The sequence below is a fragment of the Papio anubis genome, chromosome 9 (assembly GCF_008728515.1).
Source record: "Papio anubis isolate 15944 chromosome 9, Panubis1.0, whole genome shotgun sequence".
NCBI lineage: Eukaryota > Metazoa > Chordata > Mammalia > Primates > Cercopithecidae > Papio > Papio anubis.
The window spans coordinates 94,738,334-94,755,764 of NC_044984.1; the positions used below are offsets into that span (position 1 = coordinate 94,738,334).

Below are 17,431 nucleotides of genomic sequence, written 5' to 3' on the forward strand. Positions count from 1 at the left end.
GGGCACACACCTGTAATCCCAGCTAGTCAGGAGGCTGAGATGAGAGAATTGCTTGAACTCAGGAGGCAGAGGTTGCGGTGAGCCGAGATTGTGCCACTGTACTTCAGCCTTAGTGACAGAGTGAGACTCTGTCTCAAATAAATAAATAAATAAATAAATAAATAAATAAATAAATAAATGAATGAATGAAATAACTAGGAAAATCTCACATCTGACTGGTTCAGCTTGGTGCAGGTGCCTACCACGGTCCATTCAACAGTGCTCAGGGGGATGAGAAACATAGTTAGCTACAGAATTTTGGAGACCTGTCACTATGAGAGAGAGGGGGCAGGGGAGACTGGAAGTTCCCTGAGAATGAAGAATTGCTATGATCTGGGAAAGCACCCCTAAAGATGCCTTAGTTACTATTATTTTCCCTAAGGGAAGAGGCATTTTTAGTACAGGATGATGGGACGTCATTAAATAGATATCAATGGCTGGGTTTTATTTTTCTACTGTATCTACAGTCTATGTATCCCCAGCACAGACCCAGGCTTTTGTTTCACACCCCCACAGAGAATTTCAAACTGCATGTAATTTCCTATCTTTGCTATATTCCATATTTTGAGATGGGGAGCACATGGTGTTTTTTTCTTTTTTAAAAGTTTTGTCTTTATTAAGATCCTTATTTGTTGAATTATTGTCATTGCTTTTTCCCTTTAATTTTTTTAACTTTTAACTTCAGGGGTACACGTGCAGGTGTGTTACTGTGCCATGGGGGTTGGTTGTACAGATTATTTCATCACCCAGGCATTAAACCTAGTATCCATTAGTTATTTTACCTGATCCTCTCCCTCCTCCGACCCTCCAGCCTCTTATAGGCCCCAGTGTGTGTTGTTCTTCTCTTTGTGTCCATGTGTTCTCATGGTTTAGCTCCCACTTGTGAGTGAGAACATGCAGTATTTGGTTTTCTGTTCCTGTGTTAGTTTGCTAAAGATAATGGCCTCATTCTCCATCTGGTCCCTGCAAAGAACATGATGTTTTTCTTTTTATGGCTGCATAGTATTCCATAATATATATGTACCACATTTTCTTTATCCAGTCTATCATTGATGGGCATGCAGGTTGATTCCATGTCTTTGCTGTTGTGACCAGGGAAGCACATGTTTCAGTGCTCTTCTGCAACAACTGAATTGCATAGTGTTCAAGATCATCATTCCAGTCGTGTTTTCTACCTCATGGGCATTCCTACCTGACTCTCTAACACTATGCAAGGTTCCCCAAATGCCATGCTGTCTCATGCATGTCTTTGTTCCCCCATTTTTTCCTTTTGTTTGCCTCAGTCTTTCTCCTTCCTGAAGGTTTATAGTATCCTCCCCTCATCTAGGAAGCCCTCTCCCACTCCCATCTGCAGGCTCAGGTAGGTGTCCTTGTTTGTGCTCCCCCAGCCCTCTCTTGTGGGACTCACTGCACTGTAATGGACTCATTCATTTTCTGGTTGATTTCTTTCTTCAAGGGGAATATCACAGTTCAACCTATATCACCAGTGCCTGAGAAGGGCCTGCTACCAGGTAGGTCCTCAAGAAAAGGAAGCAATGAATAAATGAATGAAATGAGCCTCATTTCTGTATAGTCTTGGTTTATATTTTCTAGTCCCTATTATCAACAGTTCTACTGTAGAAGGTAAGAGCACAACTCTGATGTCAAACTTTCTGGGTCCATATCCTCTCTCTGCTCAGTTTCCTAGCTGTGTGAACTTGAACAAGTTTACTTCACCTCTTTCAGTCTCCTCATCTGTGGATGGTATAATGACACTTCCTACCTCAGGGTCATTGTGGGGAATTTGAGTTAGTGCATGTTAAGTGCTTAAAGTCAGGCATCTAGAAAATTCTCTATAAATCTTAGTTGTTATTATTATCAAACATCTAAATCACCACAAGTAACTGCAGATCTGGGTATGCTTCCTAAGCAATACATTCTGCAGGAATGGTTAGTGCTCTCAGAAGTCATTGACCTTCAGGAGAGATGGATGTGGTCTTTGCCTAGTATTGCTTCCATTATGTGCTCTAAAAGATAAGGAATATAAAGGTATGTTGGGCTGGAGGAATGGGTTAGAAGCTCCACCAGTGGATGCTTTCGGTAAGAGAGTGTGTCTATCATGGTTTATTGTTACTGTATTTGCTTTTAATGAATGAGTAAGCTTTTTGAGGACAGGCAAATACTTGGTGGAATGATTAGACATGGGGATTCCTGGGGCCTTCCTATTCTCAGTCTTGAGGGGTTATGATGGGAAGGTTGGTGACCAGAAACTATGTTTTTAAAAGCCAGGGCTAGACAGAATTTTGTTGTTGTTGAAACTGAAGTGTTTAGGAACAAGCTGAGGGCCGGGCATGGTGGCTCATGCCTGTAATCCCAGCACTTTGGGAGGACAAAGTGGGAAGATCGCTTAGGCCCAGGAGTTCAAGACTAGCATAGGCACTATAGTGACACCCTGTCTCTACAAAAAAAAAAAAAAAAAATTAATTAGCTGGGTGTAGTGGTGCACACCTGTAGTCCCAGCTACTTATGAGGCTGAGGCGGGAGCATCGCTTGAGCCTGGGAGGTTGAGGCTGCAGTGAGCCATGATCGAGTCACTCACTGCTCTCCAGCCAGGGCAACAGAGTGAGACCCCATCTCTAAAAAGAAATAACATAATCCTGAGGCAGGAACAAGGTGTTCCTAAAATTTATAGGAAATGCAAAAGATCTAGAATAGCCAAAACAATTTTTTAAAAAGAGCAAAAGTGGAAAATTTTCATTTTTCAATTTAAAAACTTACTATAAAGCTACAGTCAGGCCGGGCACGGTGGCTCAAGCCTGTAATCCCAGCATTTTGGGAGGCCGAGATGGGTGGATCACGAGGTCAGGAGATCGAGACCATCCTGGTTAACACGGTGAAACCCCGTCTCTACTAAAAAATACAAAAAACTAGCCGGGCGCGGCGGCGGGCGCCTGTAGTCCCAAGTACTCGGGAGGCTGAGGCAGGAGAATGGCGTGAACCCGGAGTCGGAGCTTGCAGTGAGCTGAGATCCGGCCACTGCACTCCAGCCTGGGCGGCAGAGTGAGACTCCGTCTCAAAAAAAAAAAAAAAGCTACAGTCAAGGCAATGTGGTACTGGCATAAAAATACACACATTGTACCGGGTACAGTGGCTCACTGTTGTAATCCTAGCACTTTGGGAGGCCAAGGCAGGTGGATCGCTTGAGGCCAGGAGTTCATTTAAGACCAGCCTGGCAACATCTCTACAGAAAATACAAGAATTGGCCAGGCATGGTGGTACATACCTGTAGTCCCAGCTACTTGGAGACTGAGGTGGGAAGATGGTCTGAGTCTGGGAGGTGGAGGTTGCAGTGAATTGAGATAGCACAACTGTGCTTCAGCCTGGGAGACAGTGTCAGATCTTGTCTGAAAAAAAAAAAAAGAATAGATGTATAGATCAATAGAACAGAACCAATAGTCTGGAAATAAATCCTTATATTCAGTAGATTTTTGACAAAGTTGCCAAGGTCATTTATTAAAGAAAGGATAATACTTTTAACAAATAATGCTGGGACAAGTGAATATCTGCATGATGAAGTTAGATATTTATTTCACATTATACATAAAAATAAACTTTTTTATTTTTGTATTTTTTTGAGACAAGGTCTTGTTCTGTTGCCAAGGCTGGAGTATAGTGGTACAGTCACAGTTCACTGCAGCCTCGACCTCCTGGGCTCAAGGGATCCTCCTGCCTCAGCCTCCTGAGAAGCTGGGACTACAGGCTCATGCCACTACACCTGGCTAATAATTTGTATTTTTTGTAGAGACAGGGTCTCACTATGTTGCCCAGGCTGGTCTCAAACTCCTGGGCTCAAGTGATCCTCCCACCTGAGCCTCCCAAAGTGCTGGGATTACAAGTGTGAGCCACTGCGCCCAGCCTAAAAATAAACAAAAAATAGATCATAGACTTAAGTGTAAGAGCTAAAACAATAAAACTTATAGAAGAAAACATTGGAAAACATCTTTGAGACTTCAGGTTATGCAAATATTTCTTAGATAGAACAACAAAGGCACAGTCTATAAAAGAAGAAAAAATGAATACTTTGGACCTAATCAAAATTCAAAATTTTTGCACTCCAAAATGAAGAACAAATAAAATGAAAAGACAAACAGGAGACTGGGAGAGAATATTTCTAAAACATGTATCTAATAAAGAAGTTGTATCCAGAATATATACTCATATACCTCAGTAATAAAAAGATAAAAACCCACTTACAAAAATGGGCAAAAGGTTGGGTGCGGTGGTGGCTCACGCCTATAATCCCAGCATTTTGGGAGGCCGAGATGGGCAGATCACCTGAGGTCAGGAGTTTGAGACCAGCCTGGCCAACATGGTGAAACCCTGTCTCTACTAAAAATACAAAATTAGCTGGGTGTGGTGGCACACACCTGTAATCTCAGCTATTTGGGAAGCTGAGGCAGGAGAATCACTTGAACCTGGGAGGTGGAGGTTGCAGTGAGCTGAGATGGCGCCATTGCACTCCAGACTGGGTGAAAAGAGTGCAACTCTGTCTCAAAAAAAAAAAAAAAAAAGGCAAAAAGAGTGAATAAAAATTTTACCAAAAAGAATATGAATGACTACAAAGCACATGGAAAGATGGTCACTAGTCACCATGGAAACGCAAATTAAAACCACAACGAGATACCATGTTACACCTTTTAGAATGGTTACACCAAAAAGACAGAAAGCAAATATGGCAAGGATGTGGAGAAATGAGAACCCGCCTGCATGCTCCGGGGAATGTAAATTATCCACTTTGGAAAATAGTTTGGTCATTTCCTAAAAAGCTAAACCTACACTTACTTTATCATCCAGCAATTCTACTCCTAGGTATTTATCCAAGAGAAATGAAAACATATATTCACACAGACTTATATGCAAATATTCATAAGTCTTATTCATCATATCCAGAAATTGGATATTATGAATACTCAATATTTAAGACATGTAAATACTTAGTGAAATGATTAGACTGTGAATTCCTGAGGCCTCGTGTTCTCAGTCTTGAGGGGTTATAATGGGAAGATTGGTGACCAGAAATTTTCCTTTTAGAAGCAACTGTCTTTTTATAAACCATCCTAAATGTCCATCAACAGGTCAATGGAGATACAAAAAATGTGTTATATCCTTACAATGAAGCATTACTCAACAAAAAAGAGAAAAGGAACAAACTACTGATACATGCTGTGACATGAACAGACCTCAGAATCATTATAGTGAGTGGAAGAAACTAGACACAAGCAACCATAAACTGTATGATTCTATTTACATGAAATGTCAGAAAAGGCAAATCTATAGAGATAGAAGGTAGATTAGTGGTTGCAGGATATGGGATGGGAGATGAGGATTAACAGTGAAAATGAAGGATCTAATTGGGGTGGAAATACTCTAAAACTGCTTTCTGGTGATGGTTACACAACTCAGTAAATTTATAAGAATCTGAATTGTCCACTTGAAATGGGTGAATTATTTGAAATGCAAAATATGTCTCAGTAAAGTGTGTGGGGGGAGAAAGAGGGAGGAAGGGAGGTGGAGACAGACGGGGAGAGAGAGAGAGAGAGAAAGAAAGAAGGAAGGAAGGAAAGGAAAAAGAGAGAGAAAGAAAAAGAAGGAAGGAAGAAAGGAAAGAAAGAAAAGAAAGAAAGAGAAAGAGAAAAAGAAAGAAGGAAAGAAGGAAGGAAAGAAGGAAGGGAGGGAGGGCGGGAGGGAGGGAGAAAAGCAAAGAAAAGAAAAGAAAGAAAAGAAGAAAAGAAAAGGTTGGAGCCAGGCTGTTTGGATCTGAAACCTGGCTCTGCTACTTACTAGCTGTATGATCTCAAGTAAGTTAAACCTGTTTTTGTCTCAGTTTCCTGCCAATAAAATTGGGGAAAATAAGTTATTTACCACAAAGCCATGCTGGGAAGATTGTGGTGATACTTCAAGAGTGCTGGGCTGGGCGCAGTGGCTCACACCTGTAATCCCAGCACTTTGGGAGGCTGAGGTGGGCGGATCACGAGGTCAGGAGATCGAGACCATCCTGGCTAACACGGTGAAACCCCATCTCTACTAAAAATACAAAAAATTCGCCGTGCATGGTGACGGGTGCCTGTAGTCCCAGCTACTCGGGATGCTGAGGCAGGAGAATGGTGTGAACCGGGGAGACAGAGCTTGCAGTGAACCGAGATCGCGCCACTGCACTCCAGCCTAGGCGACAGAGTGAGACTTGGTCTCAAAAAACAAACAAACAAACAAACAAACAAAAATGCTTAACACAGAGCCGGGACCCTAGAAAGAGCTCAAAAGATATTAGCAATATTTAGCCTACCAAGGATTCAGCACGGACTTAGTCGAACTTAAGTCAAATCTTGGAGAATATGGACAGTGGCTTGCAGAGGATATTGACTGGTCTTGTGAAAATGACTCCTGGGGAGCCTGAGAACCTACAGCCTATGATTTGTCAGTTGCATGCAGACTGGGGGATTGGAACACAGGAGCCTCAAAGATGAAGAGTTTTTTTTCCACCACAGTAGCAGTTACAGAGGCGTCATCCTGCTGCCCATAAATGTGGCTACAATGTGTAACGTTTCAGCCCCAGTTCAACAAGTATTTAGGTAACGCCCACTCCCTGCCAGGTCCTGCTGGGGCAGAGGACAGGTGATTTGGAGGCACAGAGGAGGGACATCTCACCTTGCCTATGCAGTTTTCGAGGATTGATATCTTAGCATGACCTGAGAACCCCTAGAAGTTACCCAGATGAAGGGGTGCAGAGAGTTACCCAGGCAGAGGGCATAGCTTGAATAAAGCCCAGAGGCGATAGGGAGCTTGCTGAGTTCAGTGAAATGAGGATGTGGAAAGCAGAGTGACAAGAAGAAAGACTTGGGGTCCCAGGGAAAGGTCTTAGGTGCCATGATAAAGAATTTTATTGTAAATAGTGCTGCAATAAACATACGTGTAGATGTCTTTATAGTAGAATGATTAGAATACATGGACACAGGGAGGGGAACATCACACACCCGAGCCAGACGAAGGTTGGGGGGCAAGGAGAGGGAGAGCATTAGGACAAATACCTAATGCATGTGGGGCTTAAAACCTAGATGATGGGTTGATAGGTGCAGCAAACCACCATGGCACATGTATGCCTATGTAACAAACCTGCACATGACATTCTGCAAGTGTATCCTGGAACTTAAGGTTAAAAGAAAAAAAAAAAAAGGCCATCTGGAGGGAGAAAAGGGGAAAACACAACACAAAAATAATTTTATTTATCCTGAGGAGTCAGTGGAGAGTTCTAAGCAGGTTCTTGATATCTTTCGGCTCAGAAATCTTCAATTAGATGGTCCCAAATGGCATCTACTATCATACTTTAAGAGAGCCTGCTCTGTTGATTAGGAGCAAATAAATGTCCTCCTGGATGTATGTGGCTTGGGTTTTGCATTTGGGCTACTCAAATGCAAGTTCCTCCTGGGACCACATCCATGCTAGTGGCTGGCTGAAAAATGGCTTCATGGCTCTCATGAGGGGAATAAAAGGCATGGAGTGGTGGCTGTGAGCCTGTCTGCAGGGCCAGACCTCAGAAAAGCAGAGGGTTGTAAATGTTTCATAAACTTCTCTCTGGGTGCTTGCTCTGGCTGAGAGCCCATTCATAAGCCGAGGCGGCTGAGGGGCAGGTATTGTGCCGGTTACTATAGCATCACCTTGGAAAGGCTCACTTGGTGAGAGCCGCAGGCGAGCTGAGGTGGGGCAGAAGGGGGACGCGGCTGGCTGCAGGGGCTGGAGCTAGGCCACGAATGCTGCTGCTGGTCTCAGGACTTCTGGTGGTCCGGAGTTCATGTTAGCGTCCCCAGCTGCAGCCCAGGGACGGAGAGAGGCTGCGCTCAGTCTGAGAGTGGCTGCCTGAGACAGCGGCCACAGGCTGCTGCAGAGCGTGTAGCTTTTGCAAGGGGCTGAATTCCCAGCCAGACATCCCTTGGCCTCTTTTTTGGAGGGGTGGGGAGCAGAGAGAGGAGGGAGTTGTCTTGGAAGATCCGGGCTGGGTTTCATCTCCTTTTTGATTTTGAGTAGTTCCCTCCATGAGAACTGACTTCCAGGTGTTCACCAAGGGAAACAAGGTGGTCCTCACTCTGGAAATGAGAAAGGATGACAGTTTTTGAGACTGACTGTTAACGGCTCAGAGGTACCCTTCATTCAAAATGCCTTTTAAAGCATTTGATACCTTCAAAGAAAAAATTCTGAAACCTGGGAAGGAAGGAGTGAAGAACGCCGTGGGAGATTCTTTGGGAATTTTACAAAGGTAAAGTTTGAATGCGGACTTTAGTTCCTTTCTGAGTAGCTTCGTATTGCCAATATGTGAGAGACTTGGTATCACGTTTTTAAAACCACACTTTAATGTGGAGAGGATGGGTCAGATTAGATCCTTCTGGAGCCCCTTCTAGCTCCAGTAGTCTATGTCTGGAGGAAAAACAGATGCATTAAAAGTATTGGGTTCTATTAGGAAAATATCGAGACAAGTATTCTGTTTATATAGCTGGATTAGCACTTTCTGGAGATGATGATATTGCATGTGGTATGTTTGGCATTGAATTAGAAAATATTTAGGGAGATAATATTTTATGTTAATTCATTAGTAATGACAAATATAGTTATGCCTTGAACTGAAATAATTTTTATGAGTTTTTCACTGAATCTTTCCACTATAAATGAAAATTAAATATTTGTAATTTTTAGCTTATTTAATAAAATATGTAAAGTGGTTCCTGATTGTATAGTTTGCAAAGAGGATAGTTACACATTAGTTTGAAGGAGGTAACTTAAAAAATTTCTTTAAAGCAGAAAATCTCACATAATTGCAGTGGGAAAATGTTAAGTACTATCATTGAATTGAATGAGATTTTAGTCCAAACCAAAAAGTAAATATTTTTTAAAGTAAAATATATTAGTGGAAGGTGAGTTTGCCATAAATGAATGAATTAATGTGATATTTTTAATTTATGAATTTGTATAGACATAGTAAATGCCTTCTCAAATTATATAAATGATTTCATAAGTGGTCCTTATGTGCAAGGTAAAATGACTGCTTTATCTCTCTGATAATAAATAAATGTGAAAAATACCTTTGATAAGCTTTTCATTTGCTTGGATGATTATTTCTAATCCTGGTGAGTGAAAATGCCATCTGGTGTGCTCTTTAACTTTTCTGTTATCTCTTAAATTTAAAAACTTTTTCATTTAAAGAACTATTTCCAGGCAATCTGAGATTCATCCCATTTCTTGTGTTTTAAGATACATATGCTCCTGTCAGTGTTAAATTTTCCATTATATCACTGCTAATAAACTTTCCTAATAAAAAAAGGGTTGGACACCTTATTATTTTAGTAATTAAAGACAAAAAGGCTTCAATCAGACCTACACTGAATTAGCATGTCTAGATGAAAACCTAGCTCAGTGACAGCAGCAGAAACCAGCCAAATACAGAAAAAATTACAATAACATTTTTTTCAGAGTGTTTTATCCTTCCGTTGAGCACTCCCCAGGTAACATCTTATTGTGATGGCGTTCATTTGATTAGAAATGCAAAAATAATTTTTGCATAATAAACACAATAGCTTAATTGGCTTATTCAAGTGATGACAATGGAATCTGGCAAAGTCAAGAACGAAAACCATAGGCCAGGCACAGTGGCTCACGCCTGTAATCCCAGCACTTTGGGAGGCGGAGGTGGGAGGATTGCTTGAGGCCAGAAGTTCGAGACTAGCTTGGGGAACATAGAAAGACCATGCCTCTACAGAAATATAAAAAATTAGCCAGCATGATGGCGCATGCCTGTCATCTTAGCTTCCCAAGAAGTGGGAGTATTGCTTGAGCCCAGACATTTAAGGTTGCAGCGGGCCAAGATCGTGCCTCTGTACTCCAGCCAGGGTGACAGAGTCAGACTCTGTCTCAACAAAACAAAACAACACAAAAAACAAAACAAAATCAAAAAACCCATGACATTGGGCCATACTCACCATTATAAACAGCAAACTCTGCCTTAGTTTATAAAATACTTGATATAAAAAAATACTTAGGAATTTTCTTTTCAAACTTAAGTTTAATTGCTTTTTTTGAAATTTAATTGCTTTTTTCAATAGGAATTATTGATCTAAGAGCCGGTTTTGCTATGTTGGATTGGAGGAGCCACATGGAGATCTTTTTGTTTACCAAATTGGTTTGCTTAGGGATATAACAAAATTGGTGATTTTCCAAAATGTGTGACCTCAACCAGAAATTGGGCTATGTGTCTAGGACTGTTTGAACAGTTTCCTCAGAACAATAGAAAAACAGCTAGCACAGTGCTAGGGACAGAGAATGCACTAAACAAATGCTAGATATTGTCATGGTTGTCCTAATTGTAGAATGGCTTTAGAAAAAATAAAGCCAAGGTCAAATCCCTGTTTTCAGTGATCTATAGAGAGAAATTATTGGCGGAAGAAGTGAAAACAGACATTGCTTGAGCGGTGATTCAAGTTGATCCTCAGTTCTAGTGAGGAATTATTAAGACCAGCTCTGCCACATGTTTGACATTAACCACAGGTGTATAAGGTAATTGTATGTAAATGACCCTGCCCAGAGCCTGGCATATACTGGGCATTTCCCTCTCATTTCATTGCTTTTAAAACCAGTTGACAGAATCCGATGTAAAAAAATCACAAAGAACTGTTTTCTGTTTTGTAGGAGAATTTGGAAGCTAGAAGCCCCTACATTCTAACTTACAAGGCAATGTAAATCATGGCTGTCTAATAATGTTTGAGGCTGAGGTCATCATCTAAATGGAATTCTTGAGATGCTTTTTAATCACAGTATTCCTCACGGTCAGGGGAGTGGCAATTGCACAGGGAAGCATTTGAGAGTTCGCACACAGGGTTGATTACAGTCAGGCATGATTAGCCTTCCTGGAAAACAGTCATTGATAAGAAGCAGCTGAGCAATTAATCAGCTAAAGGTAAAATAATATATTAGAAGTGTAGGAAGAAAGAAGATGCACTCATTTATAGTTTAGTATTGCATTATATAGATGACATAGAAAGCATTCAACTTGGAAATTAATGTCTAGAAATTGACATGCAGATTTGTTCAATTTAAATTACAATTTATGTATCCTTTAATTGTTCATGTCTAAAAAACATAATAGTGACAAACAAAACAGTATCTTTCAGACACAGTAAACTCATTTAATTCTATTAAAAACCCCATAGAGAGGGGATTACTATAATTACAACTTTTTTTTTTGAGATAGGGTCTCGCTCTGTTGCCTAGGCTAGAGTGCAGTGATGTGATCATAGCTCACTGCAGCCTCAAACTCCTGGTGTCAAGCCATCCTGCCTCCTTGGCCTCCCAAAGCGCTAGGATTACAGGCATGAGCCACAGCATCTAGCAACAATTTTACAGATGAGAACACTGAGCCACAGAGAGGTTAAATAGCTTGCCCAAGGTCACACAGCTTGTAAATGGCAGAGCTGGGTTTCAAACCAGATGTTCTGTGCCCATCATTCTTAATCACTACATTATGTTATTTCTCTAATCAAGTGTCTTTCCTCTTCCTACTCACTGTCTTGATATTGGGCCGCTTATTTAGGGAGGTATACTTGGACTGCAATGTAGCCAGCAACTTCTGGACCTGCTGGCAAGTATGGGCTATTCTCCTAACTGGTTGTACCTTTATTGAAGGCTTTCTCCAAGGGAGGCTTAAGGGGAGTCTGGTCTCTTTACAAGTATGTCTCTCTTCCCTTTAAATGAAACTAGTCCCTGCATTGTGTCTGTCCTTAGCATTCAGGAGTGTGCCAGATATGCACTTCCTGCTCCATCAACAAAGGCGAGTGTGTTAAAGCTTGCTCTGAGATCAGGCGATCTTGGGTTCCAATTGCTGCAACATCCCTTACTTCCCTGCCTGCATGACCTCTGGTAACTTGGCTGCAATGGGGTGACTCTAGGAAACCAAGTCAGATTACATCTCACACCTGCTCAAAGCTACCTCACTCAGAGTTAAAGCCAGGGCCCTTTCAATGGCCTTCAAGGTCCTCTGTGATCTAGGACTTTTGGAAGGCTCTCTGAGTTCATCTGTGATATTTACCTACCTCACTCTACTCTGGATTCACGGGCCTCCTGGCTCTTATTAGAACTCCCTAGATCCACTCCTGTCCCAGCTTTCGCCCTATGTTTCTTTTGCTTAAATGCTTTCCTCCCAGATAGCCTAATGGCTCATTCCCTCACTTTCTTCAAGTCTCTGCTCAAAGATCCCCACTTTCCTGGCCATTCTATTTAAACACGAAGCTCACCTGCCCTCCTCCTCCTGCCCTCTTCTCTGTCCCTCTTTCCTGCTTTACTTCACCTCTGTCTTAGGTAGGTTCCCTAAAAAGCACAGCCTGAGACAGGGATTTGGGTGAGCCTATAATGTGATTGAATGAGCTTTTCCTGAAAAAACTGGGAGGGAGTAAAAACAACAAAGGAAAGGAGAGGCTGGGTGAGGTGGCTCACGCCTATAATCCTAGCATTTTGGGAGTCCAAGGCGGGCAGATTGCCTGAGTTCAGGAGTTTGAGACCAGCCTGGGCAATACGGTGAAGCCCCGTCTCTACTAAAAGACAAAAAATTAGCCAGGTATGGTGGCATAGGCCTATAGTCCTAGCTACTCAGGAGGCTGAGGCAGGAGAATTGCTTGAATCCGGGAGGCAGAGGTTGCAGTGAGCCGAGACCACACCACTGCACTGCAGCCTGGATGACAGAGGGAGACTCCGTCTCCGAAAAACGAAAAAAAAAAAAAAAAAAAAGGAAAGGATAAAGAGCCAAGCAAGGATGCACGCTCACAATGCCCGGGGGCCAGATCCACAGGGGAAGGCTCTGGAGCATAAGCCATGTGCTGGTCCTTCCTTTGGGGCAAGTGGGGCAGCCTTTTATATCTCTGCCTCAGTCAGTCATCAGCTCTGAGTTGATGGGGGTGGGTGAGGGGTTTCTTTGGAGGCCACTGAGCAGTGGGAAGTTCTCCAGGGTTCCTCATGCCAAGACTAGAAGCCCAGGCAAGGAGTCACCATGGTGGCAAGGGTCATGGGTCCTGATCCTCAGGAGGAACCAGAACTGTCACCTCATCAAGGGAGCAGGAAGAAATGTGTTTGGCACCTGGGTGGCCCACTCGGACATCTCCTGATACTGCCTGGGCTAGTTTTATTATTTTTTTAATTTTAATTTTTAAAATAATAGAGATGGGGGTCTCACCATGTTGATTAGGCTGGTCTTAAACTCCTGGGCTCAGGAGACCTTCCTGCCTTGGCCTCCCAAAGTGCTAGAATTACAGACACGAGCCACCGCACCCCGCCTAGTTTTAACTGTAAATGGGAAAATACAGCAACCATGACCCGCTAGCAGCTCTGGAAGTAGAACTGTGCTTGCCTATCAAGGGGATCTGGGGAGTGCGCGATGGTGTCTATGACAGCCCACCCACTGCACCGCTCAGATCACATGAAGTTCATGCCATCTAGGTACAGCTTCTCCAAGACTCTATGGTTGTAATTCCCGAGGAGCCTTCCAAAGAAGAGTTATTAAGACGGAGTCCAGGTCCCACTGTGATGACTGGTCCCTCCTCTCCACCCCTTTTGATTCCCCTCACTTCTGTTGGTTTGCGTGATGGGTTGCCCCAGCTCTTCATCTCTGAGAAGTCTAAATCCTTGGTTAACATAAACTCACCAGGTCATGGTTGCTGTATTTGCCCACTGAGAGTTAAAAACTAGCCAAGGGAGTATCAGGGGATGTCTCAGCGGATCATCTGGGTGCCAAACATATTTCTTCCTGCTCCCATGATGAAGCAACAGTTCTGGTTCTTCCTGAAGATCAGGATCCATGACCCTTACCACTGTAGTGACTTCTTGCCATGTCTTCCGGTCTTGGCACAAGGACCCCAAAGTGACTGAGCAGCTGTCATAACCATATGTTGACTGAGATTTCCATTGTGTTCCTAAATGGAAGAATTCTTCCTTGTAAATCAGGATTTCTAGACCCTCAGAGCCTAAGTTGAAGAGATGAGACATTCCTCAGGTGGGTTACTGGGAATGATGGCAAGTGGGGCCATTCCTTCTCTCATGCCTTGTTTCTTTGACCTATGTGTTCTGCCCATTGGGCACACAGCACTATATCATAACTGTTGGGTTTTTTGTTTGTTTGTTTGAGATGGAGTCCCGCTCTGTTGCCCAGACTGGATGCAGCAGCTTGATCTCGGCTCACTGCAACCTCTACCTTCTGGGTTCAAACAATTCTCCTGCCTCAGCCTCCCGAGTAGCTGGGATTACAGGCACCCACCACCGTGCCTGGCTAATTTTGTATTTTTAGTAGAGATGGGGTTTCGGCATGCTGGTCAGGCTGGTCTCAAACACCTGACCTCAAGTGATCCGCCTGCCTCAGCCTCCCAAAATGCTGGGATTACAGGTGCATAACTGTTGGTTCATGGAATATACTGCCTCATGGAGTATAGCACCTTACCCTCCCAAGGCTTCATCTCCAAGCTGATGTCGCAGCTGCATCTTTGAGAAGCGTCTTCAGAGGCTGGGTGCTGTGGCTAACACCTGTAATCCCAGCACTTTGGGAGGCCAATGCAGGTGGATCATTTGAGGTCAGGAGTTGTAGACCAGCCTGTCCAACATGGTGAAACGTGTATTTATATATATATATATATACGCGTATATATATATATTTGAGATGGAGTCTCGCTCTGTCGCCCAGGCTGGAGTGCAGTGGCTTGATCTCCGCTCACTGCAAGCTCCGTCTCCCGTTCACACCATTCTCCTGCCTCAGCCTGCTGGGACTACAGGTGCCCATCACCACCCCCCGCTAATTTTTTGTATTTTTAGTAGAGACGGGGTTTCACCGTGTTAGCCAGGATGGTCTCCATCTCCTGACCTCGTGATCCGCCCTCCTTGGCCTCCGAAAGTGCTGGGATTACAGGCGTGAGCCACTGCACCTGGCCAAAACATGTATTTTCTACTAAAAATACAAAAATTAGCTGGCGTGGTGGTGGGCACCTGTAATCCCAGCTACTCAGGAGGCTGAAGCAGGAGAATTACTTGCTTGAACCTGGGAGGCAGAGGTTGCAGCGAGCTGAGATAGAGCCACTGCACTCCAGCCTGGGTGACAGCAACACTCCATCTCAAAAAAAAAAAAAAAAAAAAGAAAAAGAAAAAGAAAAGGAAAAAAAGCTTCTTCAGCTCAGCTCTGGCAGGCTGTCAGCTTCTGGATGGTGTGGTATATGGCAAGGCTTAGGGATCCCATTGTCATGTGCCCACTGCTATGCCATCTTCACCATAAATTGGGTGTCTTGGTCTGAGAAGATGTGATGTGAGATCCCATGTTGAGAAATCAGACAGTGAATCCTCAACATGAAGCCAGATAGTGATGCTGGCTGAGACTTGTAGTCTGAATAGGCAAACTCATACATGGAGTATTTCAACCCCAGTCAGGATGAATTGCTACCCTTTCCAGGATGAAGGGGTCTGTTATAAACAACTTGTGACCAAGAAACTTGTTTGTCCCCTCAGGAATTGTGCCATCTCAGGGGCTCTGCATTGGTCTTGCTGCTGACAGCAGCAGGAGCTAGCTCAGTCCTGGTGAGTGGAAGCCCTGACACAGCCTCCATCCCTACTGCCATGGTTACTCAGTTCACAAGTGCACTGCTCTAGCACCGGGTGGCTGAGGATGGAAGCTGGCTGACATCAACTGGCCAAGTCAGCCTGTCTATCGTCTGTTTTGTGCCTCTTCCAAGTGGCATGTGATAATGTGCAATCAGGAGAGCTCATACTAGGCATCCACTCTTATAGACTGATCCACATCCCTTCCCCAGATCTTCTTCCCAGTCCTCCAATATTGCTTTTTCTGGCCCCTGACCTCCAGTGAACTCATTCACCACTGCCTATGAGTCCATGCATATCCCTACCTTTGAATGTTGCTCTTTTCATACAAAATGTGTGGCCAGGAGACTGCTCAAAACTCTGCCTATTGGGAGGCTTTCCCCCTCACTGTCCTTCAGGGCCATCCCTGGGGGGGCTGGAGTATAGCAGCAGTCCATTTGCAACATGCTGTAACATACCAAATTGACCAGCTCTGGACCAAACTCAGTTTTTTTCCTCCTGTAATTTGTTCACGGGTGTGAGCTTATGGGGAGGCATTGGTACAGCAGATATGGGTCATGTGGAAACCTGGCCCCTCTCACATGGGCTTACTTGTGCCCTGTGGCCCTGCTGGTGTTAGATTCCAGATGGATCACTTCCATCTCATGATGAACAGTTGGACGTCGCAGGTCTGATAGTACCTAGCTCATGATAGGTCGTTTTGGCTGCATGGCCTCTTCATATTGCATGGTCAGATGCTGTGTCTCCACCAGGACTCAGTAACATGGCATGACTTGTTTTTTGTCTGTTGTATATTTCTCTAATATAGATGATATGGCTTTGTCCCAGAATCCTAAGGCTTTGTGCTATATTTCTCCTACTGAGTTTTGACAGAAACCTCATATAGTGTCTTTTCCTATTCAGATGACTTTAGTGCCAAGGGTATGCTGGAGAATACAGCCCTAGTGGCAAGATCACTCTTATTGCAGCCTGGACTTGCTACAGAACATTTTCTTGTTTTTGGATTTCATTAAAAATCAGCAGTTTTTTATGTCATGGAATAAGTGGGTTAGAACAATATTCCCAAGTGTTGAATACACTGCCTCAAAAACCCAAAGAGGTCTGCCAACCATTGTGCGTCTTCCTTAGTGGCAGGAAGTTCAAAGCACAATAACTTTTCCTTCACTTTGAAGGGAATGTTCTGGAATGTCTCGAACACTAGACCCCTGTGAACTTCGCCCATGTGATGGACCTGTGATCTTTGTAGCAATTTTTTCCCACCCTTTGAAGCACACATGTCTTACTGAGGCATCCAGAGTACTTGTCAGTTCTTGCTCCTGAGGTCTAAACAACATAATGTCGTCTATTGGTCATAATAGATCAATGTGATGTTCTGCAGCTGGTCCAGAAGGTCTCTCTGACTATATTATGAGAGAGAACAATCCACGGATATATACTGTCGTTCATCTCATGTCACTGTGAACTTCTTAGCCTCCTTTCTAATGGATATGGAAAGAATGCACCAGATCAAGACAGGCAAGCTATGTACATGAGTTAAGAGTGTGGTAGTTCCCTGCCATCCACCATGATCCCTTCTTTTTTTTTTTTTCAGGGGCCCAGGCTGGTGAATTACATTGGGATCTAATGGGGGCTACTACCTCTGCATCCTTTAAGTCTCTGAAGGTGCAATAATCTCTGTCATTCTGCATAATATAATACTGTTTTTGATTTATCTTCTTACCCAGGGATGACAGTTTTAAGGATTTCCATTTGA

At 43.4% G+C, this 17,431-nt stretch overlaps 1 protein-coding gene across 1 annotated transcript in view; it reads left to right on the forward strand.

Annotated features, from left to right (window-relative positions):
- The first annotated feature begins 7,236 nt into the window (after positions 1–7,236).
- The window catches only part of SLC17A8 (solute carrier family 17 member 8), a 66,036-nt gene continuing 55,841 nt past the window's right edge, over positions 7,237–17,431 (forward strand). Inside the window, exon 1 of the mRNA XM_003907014.5 lies at positions 7,237–8,326. Coding sequence (XP_003907063.4) covers positions 8,226–8,326 — 101 coding nt within the window. The 5' untranslated portion in view covers positions 7,237–8,225. The remainder of the gene's footprint in view (positions 8,327–17,431) is intronic.